Source organism: Cetorhinus maximus, chromosome 20, assembly GCF_964194155.1.
Source record: "Cetorhinus maximus chromosome 20, sCetMax3.hap1.1, whole genome shotgun sequence".
Taxonomy (NCBI): Eukaryota; Metazoa; Chordata; class Chondrichthyes; order Lamniformes; family Cetorhinidae; genus Cetorhinus; species Cetorhinus maximus.
The window spans coordinates 49,207,007-49,223,067 of NC_135898.1; the positions used below are offsets into that span (position 1 = coordinate 49,207,007).

General features: G+C 37.7%; 1 protein-coding gene across 3 annotated transcripts in view; it reads left to right on the forward strand.

Annotated features, from left to right (window-relative positions):
* The window catches only part of rab11fip2 (RAB11 family interacting protein 2 (class I)), a 75,203-nt gene that overhangs the window by 37,428 nt on the left and 21,714 nt on the right, over positions 1-16,061 (forward strand). The window contains exons 2-4 of one of the 3 annotated variants that reach the window (XM_078566029.1): positions 3,826-4,265; positions 9,064-9,556; positions 13,006-13,110. In XM_078566029.1, coding sequence (XP_078422155.1) covers positions 3,826-4,265; positions 9,064-9,556; positions 13,006-13,110 — 1,038 coding nt within the window. Of the gene's footprint in view, positions 1-3,825; positions 4,266-9,063; positions 9,557-13,005; positions 13,140-16,061 lie in introns of all 3 variants that reach the window. The other 2 variants (XM_078566031.1, XM_078566030.1) reach the window with 2 other exon arrangements.

Genomic DNA, 16,061 nt, shown 5'->3' on the forward strand with positions numbered 1-16,061 from the left:
TGTTTTAGATTTTCTTTGCAACTAACAAGTTTACTTGTTTGAGATTTTTAGGTATGTTGTGACGTTTCTTTTTAAATAAGAGCTTTGTAAGCCACCTCTGAATATTCCAGAATTGGTAAATTTACAAAATCAAGTTAGAATTTTGCTGATTCAAGACTTAATTTCAGTTCGAAGGCTTTATTTCCTTAAATAGGTCAAAACTAGGAGATAGAAGGTTTTTTCACATGATCATTTAAAAAAAATGTTGTGTCCCCAGTGGGGATTTCAAAGCTTGAAAGAATTCTTCTGAGCAAGGCTCAGATTTCTTTGACAGAAACTTAAAAAAGGAATGAGGTTCAACTCTCTGTATAGTGGAGACTTTGAAAGGCTGAAGATGACAGTATGTTATTTCACTTTACAGTAGATATCATTTTCTACATTGTAAAAAAATCTTTATCTAAAGTGGCATACTAGAAAGTGCAACTTATTGTTTTAAAGCTACGTGCCTGAATAATATTATAGCCAGCTGAGAAAGTGAGGAATTTTTGTGCCATCTGCACTTGCAAAGCATTTCCATGTTTGGTAAAAAAATTGTTTTTAATGGCACACCAAGGATTATGGTAGCATTTTCCATCATATCCAAAAATATAAGAGGAATGGAATTTTTATTCTGAGTATACTGGAGGTCAGCTTGTGCAATTAGGTTTAAATTATGCATGTATGTAAGTTTTTTGAATGTTTTAAGAGTCAGGTCAACTACTGATGTGGATTTAAACTAATAGCTAGTGTACATGTATTACCTTCAGAGCACTGTAATAATCAGGTACAGAGATACGGTAACTTGTGAAATGCAGCTGCATTACTGTATCTTTCTGGTAAAATCACAGATGGTTTGGTAGTGCATGCAGTCTGTTGTGACTAGAATAATACTTCGTATTTCATTATTGCAGACATAAGAAATGTTAAATATGGAGAAAGCCGTACAGACACGTAAACATCACGTGTTATAATACAAAGGTGTTCATACTAACTACCTATATAATTGTCATTCTTTAAATCTGTATCGAGGACAAAGATATCACACTTTTTCCATGTGATTCATCTGAATGTAGGGCAAGCTATCACCTGTTATATCACTATAAATAAACAATTCAAGAATTCTGGAAAACAGTGTAAAGGTTACAAATAAACCTGCTCTGCAACTCGATGTTTATCGTGGATTTTTTTGTCTGCAGGATCTTTCCCTTCATTGCCTTTTGAGACTCTCTTTTTCATAGGTGGCAGCCTTGGCTCAGTAATAGCACACTCGTCTTTTAGTCAGAGGGTAGCAGATGCATTCTCCCCTCGGGTGACCTGAGCGCACAATCTAGGCTGACAAGTGTATAACTGAGGGAGTATGTTGAGATGCCATCTCTTTCGAATGCAACGGTAAACTGATTGTTTTCTGGCGCTATTTGAAAGAGTAGTAGAGTTATCCCAGTGACCTCTCCAATATTTATCCTCAACCAACACTATTTTTTTAAATACTCGTTTATCTCATGACAATTTGTGGGACTTTGAGTGTAAATTGGCTAGTGTCTTTCCCTACATTAGAACAGAACCTCGTTGCCTGTCTTTGGGCATCCTGCAATCATGAAAGGCACTATATAAAATGCAAATTAATTCTTTGAATCCTATTGCACAAATCCCTTGCTGAATTAAGAAGCACTGCTCAAAGGGGAGGGAGAACATTTTAATTGAAAACTACATATTTTGTAAAATGTGTTTTTTCTAACCATTGCTTACTGAAATCATCTTTAAGGAGTGTTATTACTTATCTTGCTTATTGCTCACGAGTCATTTTATTTCATATTTCCCCTGAAACAGTTACTAAGTGCAGAATCTTCTGCTCTGAAGTCTATGTTTGGTGGCGGGCGTGGAAGTGAGAGTGATTCCTGCTGGGGTGGGATGGGTGACCATGCACGAAATTGTGCTGGTCAGCTCATTAAATACGCATCCGCAAGGAGCTCGCTGATTCTCATGGCGGAGGCAGGTATGAGGTCACCATCCCCATTACCTCCATGGGGTTGAAAATCTGGGCGCCATATTTATTTAATGAACACCCAGATGGTTTGCACTATCCCTTCCACCTTTGCCTGTCCACTGCTCCACCCTTCCCTGCTAAACCTCCTTCCCTTCCTTGGTCATCCTCCATGCAACTTGCACTGCCACCACCCAGTTTCAAGCATAGGCTGGCATTTACAGACAATTCTCCAAAGAGGACAACGCAGCAGCAACTCAACATTGACCATGGAAGAAGTCCTACTCACCCGGTGCACGCCAGTTATATACAGTTGTAAAAGTGAACATTCTAATTTCTCACTGGCAGGGAACTTAATTTGGCGGGGAACTTAATTCCGGTGATGTGGCTTTTTAATGAACATGCATGACGTACTTCATGCATGCAAAAGGGCTTCCCAACATTATTAATAGGGAAGCTCAACCTGCCTTTAAAGTCCCAAGAACTTAACTCCAATGTCATCCCAATGTCAGGATTTTTTGGGCTCAAACCAAATTAAATTTCTCCACCCGCCACACTTGCTGCTGCTGGCAGGACTGGAAGATTTCGCCCTGAATGTTCTTTCCAAATTGTATGTCCCCTGTATTGCATAGCCATTGTCTAATTAGCTTAGCTCACTTTGTATTGAAAGCCAGTATTAACTTTGAAATTAGTTTATAAGAATTTGGCTTGCAATGAATTATTTTGAGATTACTCATCTGCAAAATGGAAATTAAAATGATCAACAGTTACAAATATAGTAAGAAAGTTAAATTCTAACCTTGGTGTTTCAACTGTACACATTATACACATGCAGTAGAGTCAAGTAATAATGTTGCTAAAATATTAAAGTAAGCCCACATATGAGAGTGTCTGTATATTAAGTTAACAAAACACAAATGTTCAGGTAATAAATTATAAAACTTGACAATGATCAAGGCTATTTGAGAGGATGATATTAAGGGTACTTACTATACTAAAGAAGGTTGCTTCGAATTAATTCTATATATCAAACATGAATGTTTTTGAATTTTAATTTCAAATTTTTAATTTACTGAGTTGAGTACAAGTTCATAATTAAAAGCTGATATTCTTAAATACCTAATTGTCATTTGATTGTAATCCATGAAGTTGAGACCTTGTGTCAACACTCCTTGCTGAATGAATCTTAATGTAGCAAAAGTAATAGAAATAAAAATAAATTGCTCAAGTCTGTCATGTGATGGTTAACTCTAGAGCTGAAGACACTTCACTGATAACAAAAGCCAAAGTTAGAAGGCAAAACTGTGTCAAAAATACAAGATACAAATTCTTAAACCAGCCAAGTTTTAAAACTTAGGTTCTGTGCTTAATGCATTATGCAAAGACCCGAGTACATAACAAACTGTACACAACTTCAGCCTACTGACACACAAACATTTTTCATATTCTCATTATTCTCCCTGAGTTAGCTGTTTTTGTATCAATATTTAATCTAAAAACCTTTAATAGGTCCTCCGTTGAAAATAGAAAAATAATTTTTTTCATTTTTGTACTGTACAGTCCTAGTAATTTTTTTGACTAAATCTAATGAATAAAGTGGGCATGTACCTTAAGCAATGCTAATTATTTTGATACAACTTGTATATGTGCCCACAGCCATTGCTTTTTTCAAGAAGTATGATTCTTCTTTAAAAGCATAGTTTAAAAAACTAGAAATTATTTTACTTCACACTATTGTGTTGAGCTAACCTGCGTCTATGGCTGCCTTCATTTTGCAATTGTATTAATTCATATCCATAGTAACAAGTCCTGTATCCTGTGTTTAGGTGGTTCAAGTTAGAGTCTAAACCAGGAAAGAAGTCAAAAGAAAGAGGCGGAATCCAGGTTTCCATCCAGTTCATGCGAAACAATATGACTGCAAGTATGTTTGATCTTTCCATGAAGGATAAAACGAGGTCCCCTTTTGCCAAACTGAAAGACAAAATGAAAGGAAGGAAAAATGATGCCACTTTTTCTGACCATTCATCTGCAATCATTCCAAGTACTACAACTACTAACCCTGATCAAGAAGCATTGGAGATAGATAATCAACTCAAATCAAAGCCAAAAAGAGCCTTCCTCTTGGGACCACAAAGGCTATCATCTGCCCAGTCAATGTCAGATTTACCTGGTCCCCGTCCATCGCTGGGAAAAATTAAATCCAATACCATAGGTCATGTGGTCTACAAACCTCCTTCAGATTCTGTTCACTCCAGTGAAGAAAGGGGTAAGTCTGTTCATAAAGAGTTAATTATACTGATTTTGTTCTTAAGCAGACATTTCAACTCACTTAAAAAATAATGGCTGAAACTAGCTTGCTTTCTAAAGTAGCCAATTCTTTTTCAGATTTGGCTTTTATGAACTTTTTTGTCTAGCTTGTATACTATTGAGGTGACATTGGCAGTAAGTAGAAAAACTAAAACAAAGTAAATTAAATACAAAATGATTGCATGAATTAATAGAAAAACATCATGAAACTGTTTACTTGTGGTAAGCTGTTTTTATTTACAGCTTTTGAACTGATTAGAATTGAAACTATTTTGAGTGTAACCTGGATTTAAGCCCTTGTCTCTTGATGTAGCCGCTATAATTTATGAAAATAAAATGTCATGTAAGTACATAGAATCTGTTTTTGGACTGAATGATCTTGGCTTTGACATATATCTGCTGTATTTCAGAGCACCAAAACATTACCAATTCCTGCTGTTTTAGTGTAAAAGTGGGCTTAATGGGATGGGAGCCGGTGTAACCAGAGGAAAATCAGGCATTGACCCAAGGAAGGAAAGGTTAGGAGATGACCAGAAGATTGTAAAAGTAGTAGATTTTATGGAAAATTTTAAAGGAGATTGCAGCGTTGGGAGGGGGTTTAGGGAGGTAATTCCAGAGCATAGAAATTAAGCAACTGAAAATACAACCACCCAAGGGTAGAGAGCAGAAGAAAGATGCATATAAGGCTGCGATAAGGGAAATAGTGGGTTGATGGTTAAAGGTTGTAGTGCCTGTGAAGGTTACAGATGGGGAGAACTGGAATTATGGAGGGATTTGAACTCTGGAATGGGGATTTTAATTTGGGGGCAGGAAGCTACTTCAGGTCGTCAAGGACTGGTGTGATGGGTAAGGATGATTTGATGTGTGATAGAATATGCACATCAGAGTTTTGAATCATGTAAAGTTCACCAAGTGGGAGAGTATTGGATTAAACTTCCCTACAGTTGACGGAATCAGAGGCGTATTTGCCAAAGTAGAGAAGGTAGGAGATGTAATGGAGGCGTAAGCAGAAAGTGTTTGTGAATGAGAGGATGAAGGATGACAAACCCTGCTCAAGCATGAAAATGCTGCTGAGATAATGAACAGTTTTTCTGCCCGAGATTGTGGCCTGGGAGAGGTTGAAGTCTGTAATGAGAGTAAGGAGTTTGTTCGGATCTGAAGACAGCAGCTTTATTCCTCCAATTTGTTTAGCTAGAGAAATTACAACTCATCTAAAATAGAATGTTGAACAAGCAGTCTGGCAGTATAGAAACAGTTAAGAAATTGAGAGATTAGAGCTGGGTGTCATAAGCGTACTTGCTGTCCAATGTCTCCAAGGGCCTGCATGTTTATGAGAAGGAGGATGAACCTCTTCATTTTTCTCACCTTTTGCCACATTCTTTCGTCTGTGATTTTATGCAATAATTAAAGACTACAGATACTTAGAATTCTGGATCGTAAGTAGGCGATAATCTTTGTTATGGACAGAAGGGAGTTTAATTTAAACAGCCCTGATTCCCACCTGTCCACTTTGGCTTTGACAAAGGATGTACATTCCTTTGTCTGGATGCATGAGATTGTTAATGTTTCAACCATTAAGAATTTGAAAGGAAAAGTGCAGGGTCCTTTGTCCTAGCAGACCAATAGCCTCCGTTGGCCAGGCCGGGCCTAGGAAATATTGATAGCCTTTGTATAATTCCCTTTGAATTTGATCTCTGCAGCCACAGGGGCTTGTTAGGGTCTCGTCAGGTATAACGAGGTATCAGCTTCTCGGATATTGCCAGAAATTCCGTTTTGTTCGGAGTTACAGGCAGACATAGCTTTAATCTTTTTGAAGTCTTTGCCCAGTTTTTAAAATTTGTGTGTGTGTGTGTGTTTTGAATACTTAAAGCTTATTGTGTGAAATAGTCCTTAAAAGTATTTACATCTTCCTAAGGATGATTGTAGGAAGGGTATAAAAGTAATGACCAAGTTTCAATGTAGATTCACTACGTTGTTACCAGGGTAGATGGATTAAAGGAGGAATAAGAGAGATTTCTAAAGAGAGACTTTGTCTCTTTATGTAGGATTATGATGGGATAAGTAGTGATGGATGTTTCTATTGGTCAGCAAGATTGTAATGAGGGGTTGGTTGTCTCCTACAGATGATCATTCGAATGTGAATATTCAGCCACAAACTCTTGAAGTAGGTTCCAAGAGAGCTTTTAAAAAGCAACTTGATAGTCGCTCGAACCAGGGTATATCCTATTAAATGGTATGGATTATAGTGGGATTAGATTTGGGTGACTCATGAAGGAGAAGCATTGGTGCCCACTTGGTGGGCTGAATATGTTTCTCTGCTGTAACGTTCTTTGATTCTGTAAGTATCTCCAATAATTGGAATATTTGCTGTTAACTGAAATTTAGGGTTATTCCTCCTAGTCTGACTAATTTTCTAACAAGTAAGGGAGGAAAATGCAATTTGAACTATTGAATAAAGGTTTGAAGTTTTCAACAAATTGTATTTATGCCAAGCTTTTAATGTAGTAAAATGACCCAAGATGCTTCACAAGACGCATTGTCAAACAAATTATTCACCAAGCCACATAAGGAGCTATTAAGGCAGATGACCAAAAGCTTGGAAAAGAGGTATGTTTTAAGGAGCCTCTTAAACCTCTATCTCCCTTTCCTCTTTTAAGGAGGGAATCCCAGAGCTTAGTACCTAAGCAACTGAAGGCACAGCCACCAGTGGTGGGGAGTTTTTAAAATCAGGGATATGCAAGAGGCCTGAATTGGGAGGATCACAGTTTTAGGGCTGAAGGAGGTTGCAGAGATGGGGAGGGTTGAAGCTGTGGAGGAATTTGGAAAAGGATAAGAATTTTAAAATAGAAATGTTACTTATAAGTAGGTCAGCGAGCTCAGGGGTGATGAATGAACGGAACTTAGTACGAGCAGAGTTTTGGATGACCTCAACTTAGGGTGGAAGATGAGAGTTCAGCCTGGAGTAGGTTCATATAGTCAAGCCTAGAGATGATATAGGCATGAATGAGAGTTTCAGCAACAGATGAGCTAAGGCAGTCAACACTAAATCCTGACAGTGTTGACATAAGAATTATCACCTTAGAGCGGAGAACGCTAGAAGAGATTTGATAGGTGTTTAATATAATCAATGGTTTAGGTAGAGTAAGTTAAGAGAACCTGTTTCCAGTGGATAAAGGGTTGAGAACCAGATGATTTTTAAGGTAATTAGCAAAAGAACCAGAGGCGACATGAGGAAAACTTTGTTTATGCAGTGAGCAGTTAGGATTGAAATGCACTATTAGGATTGTGGATACAGATTCAATAGTAGCCTTTGAAGGCGAATTGGATAAATACTTGAAGGAGAGAAAAATTAAGGAAAATGGGGGGGGTGGTGAAAGGAAAGAGCCAGCACAGACTTGATGAGCCAAATGGTCTCCTTTTCTGTAATATTCTATGGTAGAGTTAGTTTGGCTGAGGCGTGGAGAGGGAGAGAAGATTTAAAGTAAACTTGTGTAATGTGGTTTGCTGTAATGGAGGTTTGGGTCTGGTATATTCTTTTCAGTATCTTCCCACAGAAATCCAACAGTAGGGGGTATTAGGGGGAAAAAAGAGCCTAATCCCTTCCTCTCCGCCACTCTTATTTCCTATCCTGTACTCTCTATGCTATGAATAACCTAGCGAAGAGCAAGGGGCAAAATCATCTCCAAACCTACATCACAACTGTTTTATAACCACCCATGAGGAATTACAGAAGAATATCCCTGGAATATCAGCCACTTTGTTTTTTTTTAAAAGATGCTGAACCTCTGCTTGCCAACTATCTGAATGATAAAATTAATACATGGGAAAAGGTGGGTGTAAATCCCACCATAACATGCTGCAATACAGAATGTAAAATGCCAATAGACTTTGCTATCATATGTTTTGAGTTTAACATTACATTTCATAATAAGGAACTGATCCATTAAGTATGCCAAACAAACTATAATAGTATTAGCTCTGTATTTGAAACTTTGAAACTAATCTTGTTCTGATCCAAGGCTCCTCAAATCAGATTTTTTTTTTAAGTACTTTTTTTTTAAGTGGCTCTTAGTGTCAGCCGTGGGTCAGTTGGTAGCAATCTTGCCTCTGAGTCACAAGGTTCCGGGTTTGTCAAACTCTAGGGCTTGAGTGCAAAAATCAAGGCTGGCATGCCAGTGCAATACTGAGGGAGTACTGCATTGTTGGAGGTGCATTAAACTAAAGCCCCACCTGCCTGCTTGGGTGGGTGCAAAAGATCCCATGCACTAATTTGAAGAAGAGCATGGGAGCTATCCCCAAGTAAACCTCAAACAATATCACAAAAGCAGATTATCTGGTCATTATGACATTGTTGTTTGTGGGAGTTTTCTGTGCGCAAATTGGCTGCTGCATTCCCTACATTACAACAGTGACTACACTTCAAAAGCACTTCATTGGAGGTAATGTGCTTTTGAGATGTTCAGTGGTTGTAATAAGTGTGATATAAATGCAAGTCTTTTTTAACATCATTATTTGTTTTAAGGTTGAAAGTCAGAGCTATTAAAACTATTGTATTTTTTTCTGTTTTTAAAAAGCTCTTAAATTTAATGTGTGTGTGTAAATATTATATATATATGTTTAATTTGCATTTTCCACCTTTGGAAGATGGTCTTCAAGCTACTGCAGTTAATTTGTGTTTTGCTGATATGCAATTTAAATCCAATATAGATTAAGGCTTAAATTTAAGTTTTTTTTTCCTTCAATTAAAATCATTGCAGGAAATGACTCATTGGCAAAATCACCTCACAGGAGATCACAAAGCATGGACACCTCCAAGGTGAACCAATTTGACCTAATTTCTGTCACAAAAAATGGGAGTGATGCAACAAAGTCACCAGCGGATTCATTTTCAAAGCAAGGGGTGTATGTAACACAAAAGGCCGCAACACTGCCAAGAAGCAGAAATCCTTTTGACAACAGCAATGACTCATGGCAGATCAGAGACACACATTTAGAAACCACAGCAAATTACAGACATCCAGAAATTAAAAGAGAGACCAAGAGAGACAAAGAGAAGGAAAAAATTAGCCTTTTTGCACGTGTGACCGGCAAGAAAGATGTCAAAAAGTCGGAAAAGGCTACCAACATGAAGGCGGATGGTTTTAGTGATGCAAAACCAGTAAACCCATTTTCTGGAAACTTTCACAGTAGTTTTGAATTTGATTCCAAAAATCCATTTGTCACAAACTATAACACAGTTGATATGTCCAGGTGAGTAAGTTTTTTTTTAAACTTACCCTTGCAGACTTAAGTATCCAACTGTATGAAATTTAGTTCTGTGCAGCTATAATAATCAATGATGGTTGTTACAATACAGTAAAACTCATTAAAGACCGCCTGGCATCAGACCCACCACTAAATTTAATAATATTTGAAGAAGTATTAAATCATTGACTGTACAAACCACTTCTATTATGCTTTAAATATTATTGTTACAAGAATTTAATTATGTACAGTGCATTTTATAAGTAAAGAGTAACAACCTTTTGACTACACTTAATACAGATTATGTCAGGGCTCTGTGGTTGCAAGTACATCATTTTGAACTGACTGGCTATGGGTTCAGCTGAAAGGCACTCTTCTTTTTTTAAAGGTTAGCATTTTGGCTTTGAATAATGTAGACTTTTGCCAACTTGGCTAGAAGTTTAAATTTGCATTAGTCATCAAATTTGTTTTGACAATTTATGAATGAGCGTAATATAACACCTTCTCCACCTGTAATGACATTTACATACACCCATCAGCTAATTAGGTTAGATGTTCAAAAAAGTGCAACCTTAATTGAATTTGGGAAACTGACTACTAAAAATTGGATTTATAGATATGCTCAATAATTTAACCTTTTTATAGTTTTGAGCTACAAATTGTAAAGTCAATACTGGTGGTACATTTTAAAGCAAATTTTAAATCCCAGTTCAGACCATTTGCACATTGTATATTTCCTACAAAATGTATATCTCAAGCTATACCTGTATGTTTTTCCCTCCTACTTGATTCATTTCAGTGGTATTCAAAGACTAAGTTGGGAAACAAGTGTGAAGTGTTGAGCCATAATACAGGATGTCTTCAAATTGCAAAGATTGAAAGAGAAGACATGGTATCCAGTGGTAGTGTTTTAATTTTAAGTAGCACCTTAATTCGATTTTAATACCATATCGACAATACTAGGAAAGGAAAAAAATTGTGGCGAGTTTTATGAGGTACTAGGAAAGAGCAATTAAGAGTAGGAGTCTGCAATGAGCCCTGATTTTTAATTTGTTGAGAGAAAGCTTGCAGCTTAGGAGAAACAAGAGAGTAAAATTTGGAGCAGCACAGGCAAATTCATACCAGGCATATACGTTCAAAATTTGGAAGTCAAGTAAGAAAAGAATTCTAGTCTGAAGAAGGAGAGTCTGCTAGAATGTGTTTACTCAATGGGTAGAAGACTGGTAGAATAACTTATCAGGGAAGACCACTGAAGTGGAGTTTATGTGGATTCAAGAGTTAACTAGATCCTGGTGATGGATTTAAGATCAATCACAAATGGGGGTCATTTGTTGGATCTAATGGCCTTTTTTCTGTTCCAGAAATACTAATGTTTTATATATTCTCAAATTTATATTGGCAGCTTATTGCAGTGTTTCAGCGTGCTTATGGATATACAATCACTGGTCTAACAATATTTAAACAACAAACATGCACAATATATTCCTTGTGATGTTGCTTCACCTCCCAATACATTCTACTGCTGTTCACTTTGGCAAGAAGAATAAAAAAAGCAGAGTATTACTTGAATGGAGAATGACTGCAGAATTCCGAGGTGCAGAGGGACCTAGGTGTTCTAGTGCATGAGTCAGAAAAGTTAGTGTGCAGGTACAGCACATAATCAAGAAGGTTAATGGAATGTATCCTTTATCCTGAGAAGAATTGAACATAAAAATAAGGATATTATGCTTCAGCTATACAGGGCATTAGTGAGACTGCATCTTGAATACTGTGTGCAATTTTGGCCGTCTTATTTAAGGAAGGATGGAAACGCGATGGAGGCGGTTCAGAGGAGGTTTACTAGATTGATACCTGGAATGAGCGGGTTGTCTTATGAGGAAAGGTTGGACAGACTGGGCTTGTTTGCACTGGAGTTCAGAAGAGTGAGGGGTGACTTGATTGAAGTATGCAAGATCATGAATGGTCTTGACAAGGTGGACATGGAAGAGGTGTTTCCTCTTGTGGGTGAGCTCAGAATTCACTCCATGGGGCACTGTTTTAAAATTAGAGGTCATTCTTTTAGGACAGAGGAGGAGAAATTTTTTCTGAGAGTTGTGCAACTTTCGAACTCCCTGCTTCAGAAGGCAGTGGAAGCGAGGTCATTGAATATTTTTAAGGCATAGGTAGACAGATTCTTGTTAGGCAAGGGAATCAAAGTTATCGGGGGTAGATGGGAATGTGGAATTCAAAACACAAACAGATCAGCCATGATCTTATTGAATAGCGGAGCAGGCTCGAGGGGCCAAATGGCCTACTTCTGCTCCTATTTCATATATTGTAAAAATCTGCAGTGGATAGATTGGGTAACATTAACCAGTTGGAAGACTCTAAAACACTTCACTGTAGGAATATTGTACAAATACTGAGATTTCATTTACCTGCTGTTGCAATTTGAGCTCTATGTGCAGACTTCACAGGCAAATTTGAAGTTATAAATAAACAATTCTGGCAAATTCTGAAAATACAAGAAAATGTAAGAGCAGAATTTCACTTTACACTAGGTATAGTGAAATCTTAAACCCAATCTTAAAACTATTTGATCTTACATCTGATGCACAAGAGGAAATCATCCAGAACACACACACATCAGCCTGAACTACAAGCAGCATAATTCTCAGCTTGTTTGACTTTCAGGCTCTTGTTCATTTAGGTTACTAATGTGCTTATTTTTTATGTATAAACCTAGAAGGATTTGTTGTCTGCGTGCCAACTATGTGGGGTAGACTGGTCAGAACTTTTTGAAGCGGGTGTACAGAAAGAAAATAAGTTGACTGGCTTACAGCTGATGGAAGGATGTTCTTAATGTGATGTGCATTGGTTTCTTGAGTACCATGTTAGCTTCAACTGTTGTACAAATACTACTCTAACTCTTGGCCATATATTAAATGATCTATTCTGCAGGAAGATCTAATCGATATTCAGCTGCTGTATTGTGCCAAATCTGCTAGGTGTGTAGCTATTTAGTATCCAAGGCTACTTTCTCATCATTTTCTGTTGTGCAGAGGTCCCAGTTTCTTTTGATTTTTCTCATGCCTCCAAACTGTCTGGAGCTTGTGTACTCCATGTTCTTTAAGTTTCCAAATTATTGAATTACTTTAAATATTTATATGGAAAACCACAATGCTAATTGCTTTGGATTCACCTAATATCTATGAAATCACAGAACTTGTGTTGGATCAGCTTAACATGCTCGTCAAAAAGTCTAGACTGTACTTGTGGTACGCACTTTTTGTTTCTAAACAGAGAATAACTAATTGACTGTTTGGATGCACCAAGCATTAATAGATAGCAAACCTTCAGTGAGACTCGAGGACCATTCCACGGGGACCACATCTTGAGCTAATTTTTAGAAAGATCACTACAGACAGCATTTGCAGTCCCGATATTTCACCAAACATTTCTGTTTCAATTTTCAGCCAAGGATGCTTTGCAGTTTTGGAAGTCTGTTTTGACTACAAGTGTGTTCCTCCTGGTTTAGATGAAACGATTTTCCTCCTAATCGTTGCTGGGTTAGAACTCTGGTATGTGGAGGCTCCTGAATGATGAAGAAGTAAGATTACTTGCCACATGGGGTCTTCCTATTTTTCTAATGAACTCATTCTTTACATACCAAAGTTAGTCCCATTGGAATTTCTTTGTGTAGTTACTGTGTTTTTAGATATTACATTTCTGTATAACTTACTATGTTGTATAATTTATCTGTGACCACTGGAAATGAACTGCTCCATTAGTCTGCTGGAGAGATACCCTTTATGTGGGGGGAAGAATTACACAGGACATGGCCTGATGCTTTTAATGTTAATAATGTCTTCCAAAGGGACTATCTCCAGATCTGTGCTCTACATTGTCAACTTGTACTTCTTGCACTCCCTTATTTAAGAGAGGTGAGAGAGGGAAACCAGAAAATTATATATCTGTTGGTCTAGCATCTGTTGTGGGGAAGTTACTGGAATCTATAATTAAGGACAGAGTGGCGGAGTACTTGGAGAAATTTGAACTGATTTAGAAAGAGCCAACATGATTTCTAAATAGGTCATGTCTAATGAACCAAATTGAATTTTTTGAGGAAATAATATTGTAGAAGACGAGGGAATGTCAATGAATGTAGTTAGAAGACGGAGTAAGGATAATAGTGCCATCGAATCGGAAGGAAGTGATTAGTGATGTCCCACAAGGACCTGTGCTGGGGCTTCAACTATTCACTATACCTGTTGATGAATTAGATAACACTTGAGAGCCACATGTCCAAGTTTGTCAATGACGCAAAGATTAATGGCATACTAAGAAGTATGGGAGATGGGAGCACAAAATTAGAGACATTGCTAGATTAAGTTAGTGAGGAAAAAGCTGTGGCAGATGAATTTCAACACAGCTAAGTGATCTATTTTGGACCAATAAAATATAGAATCCAAATATTCTTTAAATGATGAACAGCTAGGAACAGTAGAGATCCAAAACGATGAGGTGGTCCATGTACATGGATCACTAAAATGTAGTAGTCATGTACAAAAAAAAATCAAGCGGGCTAATACAATGTTGGATTTTATAACTAGAGGGCTAGGATATAAAGAGAAGTTTTGCCACAGCTATGAAAAATATTGGTTAGACGACACTTGGAGTACCATATAAACAATTCTGGGCACCACACCTTAGAATATATTGGCCTTGCAAGGATTGCAGAATAGATTCACCAGAACGTTGTCAGGACTCTAAGGATTAGATTATGAGGAGAGAGTACATACACTAGATTTGTATTCCCTGGAATATAAAAGATTGAGGGATGATTTGATTCAGATTTTGAAAGGAATTGATATGATAGAGAGAAGGGGGGGTAAGTCTAGGACAAGGAGACATAGCCTTAAGATCAGAGCCAAGCCATTGAAGAGAAGTGTGGAACTCTCTCCCAGAAAAAGCAGTAGATGCTAGCTCAATTAATTTTAAATCTTGATTGCTTAATTTTTGTTAGGTAAAAGTATAAAAGGATATGGAGCCAAGGCAGCTGGATTGAGTTAAGATTCTTGGTTGAATTTTTTTGAGGATGTAACAAGGAGGGTTGATGAAGGTAGCACAGTTGATGTAGTCTATGTGGATTTTAGTGAGGCTTTTGACAAGGTTCCACATGACAGACAAGACAGAAAAGTAAGACACAGGGGATCAAAGAGTAGGTGGCAAGTTTAATCCAAAATTAGCTCAGTGGCAGGAAGCCAGTGGTAATGGTTGGCGGCTGTATTTGTGACTAGAAGGCTGTTTCCAGTAGGATTCCACAGAGCTCAGTACTCAATCTCTTGCTTTTCGTGGTATATCTCAGTAACTTAAATGTATGATTTAAGAAGTTTGCAGATGATACAAAATTGGTGTGGTGGATAGTAAGGAAGAGAGCTGTAAACTGCAGGAAGATATTAATGCCAGATGGGTAGAAAAGTGGCAAATGGAATTCAGTTTGGAGAAGTATGAAGTAATACTTTTCAGGAAGGTAAACAAGGTGATGGAGTATACAAATGGTAGGATACTGAAGTGTAGAGGAGCAGAGTCTAGAGATCCCTGAAGGTAGCAGGACAGGTAGATAAGGTAGTTAAGGCATACAGAACACCTTTCCTTATTAGCCAAAGTATAGAATATAAGAGCATACAGGTTATTCTAGAACTGTATAAAACACAAGTTATTCCACAGCTACAGTACTGTGTACAGTTTTTTTGATCATCACATAACATAGGAACATAGAAAATAGGAGCAGCAGTAGGCCATTTGGCCCCTCAAGCCTGCTCTGCCATTCAGCTGGATCATGGGCAATCATCTACTTCAATGCCATTTTTCCACGATATCCCCATATCCCTTGATGACTTTAATATGTAGAAATCTATCGATCTCCACCTTGAACATACTTCATGACTGAGCTTCCACAACCCTCTTGCCAAAGATTTACCTCCCTCTGAAGAAATTTGTCATTTCCATCCTAAATGGCTTGCCCCTTATTCTGAGACTCTGTCCCCTGATTCTAGACCCTCTCAGCCATGCACCTACCTTGTCAAGCCCTGTAAGAATTTTGTATGTTTGAATGAGATTGCCTTCATTCTTCTAAACTGTAGAGAATATAGGCCCCGTCTCCTCAATTTCTCCTTAGCGGACAATACCACCATCCCAGGAATTGTCATGAATTGAATATTAGTTACTATAACTAAGGAACTAGATTATAATGGTAAGATGTTTCTCTACAGTGATACAAAGCCCTGCTTAGACCACATCTGGAGTACTGTGCCGTTTTGGGCACTGCATCTTAGGAAGGATATAATGATCTTGGCATGAGTGCAGTGCAGACAAAGAGATAAGGTGATAGTAGTGTGTATCACTCCAACAAGAAGCTCAACCAATAATTTTAAATCTGAGATCAATGAATTTTGCTAGTTATGCACACGCATGCACGTGTGCATATATGCATGCACATGGATAGAGCCATGTGAATTTAATTAAGATG